At 48.1% G+C, this 4,678-nt stretch overlaps 1 protein-coding gene across 1 annotated transcript in view; it reads left to right on the forward strand.

Moving 5' to 3' along the window:
• Nucleotides 1–451: 451 nt before the first annotated feature.
• The window catches only part of LOC306747071 (sprouty-related, EVH1 domain-containing protein 2-like), a gene marked incomplete at its 3' end in the record, with an annotated part of 18,290 nt that continues 14,063 nt past the window's right edge, over nt 452–4,678 (forward strand). Inside the window, exon 1 of the mRNA XM_079230073.1 lies at nt 452–567. Coding sequence (XP_079086199.1) covers nt 542–567 — 26 coding nt within the window. The 5' untranslated portion in view covers nt 452–541. The remainder of the gene's footprint in view (nt 568–4,678) is intronic.

Consider the following 4,678-nt stretch of genomic DNA (forward strand, 5'->3'; position numbering starts at 1 on the left):
TAGAGAGAGATGGGGCTCTAGCGGGGCCACCCCTCGGTAACAGCAGCGACGACGCGCTTCTTCTTTTTTACGCACAGCTGGAACCGGAGGCGTCGGTGACAGAACATGCGCTTTGGGACTTAAACACGGACTGTGTGTGCGTGTGTGTGTCCGTGTGTTTGGGGGTGGGTGGGTGGGGGGTGGTTGTTGCAGCGAAGGAGAAGAGCTGGAATCGGCTTCGAAATTGTCTTCTACCGCGGCTCACGTTTCCACACCGGAGGCGAGCGGCGAGCTGCTAAAGTTCTAAAAGGGACGTTCGCGATCCAGAAGGAGAAGCCCAGGAGGGACGGTGTGGCTCCAGGGGTAAAGGGGGAGAGACAGAGAGCGAGAAAAAGTGAGGAAAAAAGGAAGAGCCCAGGAGAGCCCGACACTCGCACAAAGGCGCAAAAAAAGGGGGGAATTTATGCGGAATTGGAGACCGGACCGGAGGCGCCTCGGCGGAAGAATGACGAGCGAAAAGTATGCAACCGCCGCGGTACACTACCGGAGGTGAAACGAGAAAATGATAGAAGAAACACACCCAAACGAGTAAGTACTATGTGGCGCAAAGATTTCTCTCTCTCTCTCTCTCACCCCCTCCTCCCCCTCTTTTAAGTGCCTACAAGTTGGAGATGGTCGGGGGCAACTTGCTGGAATGCACTCCCCCTGGAGAGCGGCGTGTTCACGTGTGCTTTTGCGTTTTTATTTCATGTCTTCCACTTCCATTGCTGCTGTGAAGCAATGCATTGACAGCGCTGTGGAAGAGGGCTGCTTTTCCTTCTTCTTCTTCTTCTTCTTCTTCTCCTTCACCCAGCCTGGTGTAGACTGGTCTCGAAGAGGAGGAGGAGAAAGAGGAGGGGGGGAATAAGCGTGGGTGGATCGGAAACATTTTCTGAAAGGATCTGCAAGCGAGAGAGCAGGCCCTGTTGCAGCGTAACTTAGAAACTCAAACACGCCCCGAAGTTACACCTTTTATAAATACACGAGCGCGAGCTCACGCGCAAACGAGGCGCGTGAGCTCGGTTAAAAGCAAAAAGGGAAGGGAGAGAAAGGAGAAGAAACCCGACGGCGCGTACAGAGGCAGTTTCGCCTCGTTTATTTGGCCACATCTGTGTGTTTGCTTCCAACCGAAGGGAGGGGGAGGAGGAGGAAGTCTCACAGGATATGAGATATCCGATATGCCTCATCCGCCATCTCCTTCTCAATCGCCCTCATTTGCATAACCTACCGCGCTCCATTCATAAAAAAAAAAAAAACAGCCATCGCGAAACGACGACTTGTCCTGTGGAGGAAAACATGACTAGCCAAGAAAAACACACACACACACGTACACGTCTGTCTGTGTCTGTCGGCTCGGGCTGCTGGTGATAAGGCGCAGGCCAAGACCGGCGTGGTAAACGGAACCCTCGGAGGCCCTTTATGGAAGCGCCGCGCTGGCTTAAAATTAGCGTCGCCGCGGAGGAAGAAGAGCTCCATAAAACTGACGCGGCGCGCGCCGGTAACGTGGTCCCGGTTCGTGGCTACGGCGCACCGGGACTATGACGTGGTCACCGGGGGGTTTAACGCGCGGGCACAGACTCGGGAGTCGCTGCCAAAATCAATCTTTAAAAAAAAAAAAAGGCTCAAATGAAAACGTGCAGACATTTGCGCGCGCGAGGCAGAACCAGTTTTTTTATTTATTATTATTTTTACAGCGCCATTAGACGTTATACATTGACAACCCGTGTCTGTCGGACGGACACGGGGAGGAAAGCCTGCCTTGCAGATCTCTTCTGGTGGAAGGGCGAAGGGCACCGCAGGTGGAGGGGGAGGAGAGGGGGAGGGGCGTTTGCGCTGCTGTGGCGTGACGTGACGCCGGCTCATTCATAAAAGAGAAAAGCCCTCTAACCTTCAGCCGCGTCCCCATTCATGCCCCGGTGGCCGCATTCGGCTCAATGGAGCCGGGCGCGTGCGTCTGTCTGTCCCCCGGTCTCGTGGGGGAGGAGGAGAAGGAGGGGGGGGGGTTCTTTTCACACAGTGCAAATTGAGCCACGCCCACCCACCACGTGACGGGCGACTGACTTCCGCTAAGAAGACAAAAGTGTTTTGTCCTCCTGATAATGTACTGTTGTTAAAAATAATTTGTTAAAAGAAAAATACAAACAATTGTTTTTATTTATTTTTAAACATAGCAATGCATTTTAGTAGCATAGACTTAAAGAAAATGGAGATTCACTTTGTGACAATATCGTTTAACTCTGTTACTGATTGTATTTATTTCCCCATAATCATGTTTATGAACCAACAGTTATTTACTGTTAAATTTGAACTGAAATCTTTATTCTGCCAATCGTAAGCTTGAGAAATCCATCTAAAGAAGCTCTGTTGCTAATATGCATCACTCTTGACTGGCAGATATTCTCATTGGCGGATTTATAGACTAGTTTCTGATGATTATGATGTGACATCATGACGTAGACGCTGGAAAGCAGCGTGTTTTTGTTGTTGTTGCAGGATTGACACAGTTGTTTTGCATGTAAACTGCACCAACGGTAGAAATGTTGAATATTTGTGAGTGCCTTTGCTAAGAATAGAAGCAGGACGATGGATCAAGGCCATGAAAGGCAGATTGGATCTAAACACCAACCTTCACCCTCTGGGTATTACATGTGTTTTACAGAACCTCATAGCATTGGCCTGCTGAATGCTGTCTAAAGTCACTTAGCTCGGCTGGCTAACAGTGAAAAAGAGCATTTTAAGACGTATTAAACTGTCTTCACACACACACACAAAAGTGTGTTACTGTAATTTCTTAAGAGAACATTTGGCGTGCTGTTTAGATGTATTTCAGCTGCAGTGGTGCACGATGGTCAGCTTCATTTCGCTATTCTTTCTTGCATTGCACTCGTGACAAGGGTATTGCGAAATCTCGGACCGTAACCCCTTTTCGGTGCCGCTGCGTCACACAAAAGACGTTTTATTGTGTTATTACCGGGACAAATTGAGTCATTGTGCGTCGTTATCTGCTAGTTTGTGCGGCGCGGCTCTCTTATCAGAAATGGACGGCCGTTATCGGATCAAGGCAGGGTGGGGAAATAAAAGACACGCCTTGTTTATACCCTTTGTGTCGTGTTAAGAGGTGCAGCAATGTGGCGTTTCCTCTTGATTGTTTAAATGTGTCACAGGTTAGATATTACACAACCTCGAGGGGTTTTAGTGTGTGTGTGTGTGTGAGTGTGAGAGAGTGTGTGTGTGAGTGTGAGAGAGTGTGTGTGGACCTTTTTCTCCTTTTCTTCCTCTGATGTTGCACATTTGAAGGCCTCAACTGCTCGAGGGACCAATCGGATTTGGATGTGTCGTTTTTTCTATGAGCAGGCGATGTAAACACACACACACACACACACACACACACACACACATTGTTCTAGAGGGCCTTTTGTATGACTGCATGTCCTGAACTAACCTGCAGCTTCGACCGTCATGTCCTCAATTTAGCGCCTCTTTGTCCTATCCTTCTGAGGACATTCATCACTTTTTATAGAACTACGAGATCTCCCTTGCGCACACACACACACACACACACACACTCGATGTATCGATCCGGTGTGTGCTGCTGCAGGGTCAGCATGTGCACAGTCAGTATTGGACAGGAGATGCCCGCTGACATTCAGCTAAGGTCAACGTAGCAACGAAATATAATCCATCCCTGAACAACACAGAAAAGAGAGGCGCTCATCACCAGATAACACGGCAGCGAGGCGTTAGCAGGCCTGCGTGTTCCCTCAGCAGGACCGCTCTGTTCCCCACACACACACACACACACACACACACACACACACACACACACACACACACAGCAGCATTGTTGATAGTGAGACTTTTTAAATAAAGGTGTGGAATTCACAAACTTTAAGAAGATATCATTTTCTATCGCGGCGCTGAAAGCGGAGCCGTGGACGCGGGGTCACATGACTCACACATTCGATGACTCCACTTGACGAAATCGAGAAAGATTTGCAACTCGACATGGACTTTAACACGGGCGACTCGTGACTTCACTTGGACTTGAGCCTTTTGCCTTTAAAAAACACTTGATACTTTTCTTTTTTAAGTGCCTTACGAATCAAATAATTTCACAACACAACTTATTCTCAAAAGGTTAACACTTAATTCCCCAAATCGGGACTCGAGTCCCTCCTCGGGTTGACTGACTTTTCCCGGTTTCCTACATTTCCCACAATTCCTCAACGAGCCAGTGGACCCGGATGTGTTGCATTCACCTGTCAGTTGTTCATGTTGTGGAAAAAGCTAAAGGGGAGGTTTTGTTTTTTCTTTGTACTCAAAAAGTGAGACTCTGCCGCATTGCATTCTGGTCCATTGAGATTACAAGTGCAAACAGTACTAGCATACAGATACCGTAAGAAAAGAAAAGAGGACTTGAATGTAAATACTCACGAGGAAAGAGAGGGAGAGACTTCCTCAGCAGCTTACTCATTTATTATACTGTATTTTAGGCCAAATTATTAAAAGAAAGGAGAAAACAGTGAGGACAGATATTTAGCGTATCATGTGATGCACACATACATAAAGTACATGCCGCCACACGCCCACAGATGAGCAGCCTTTGCATTTCTTTCCCCTTTTCTATCTCTCTCTGCACACACACACACACACACACACA

Source organism: Taurulus bubalis, assembly GCF_910589615.1.
Source record: "Taurulus bubalis genome assembly, chromosome: 14".
In the NCBI taxonomy this organism is placed as follows: Eukaryota; Metazoa; Chordata; class Actinopteri; order Perciformes; family Cottidae; genus Taurulus; species Taurulus bubalis.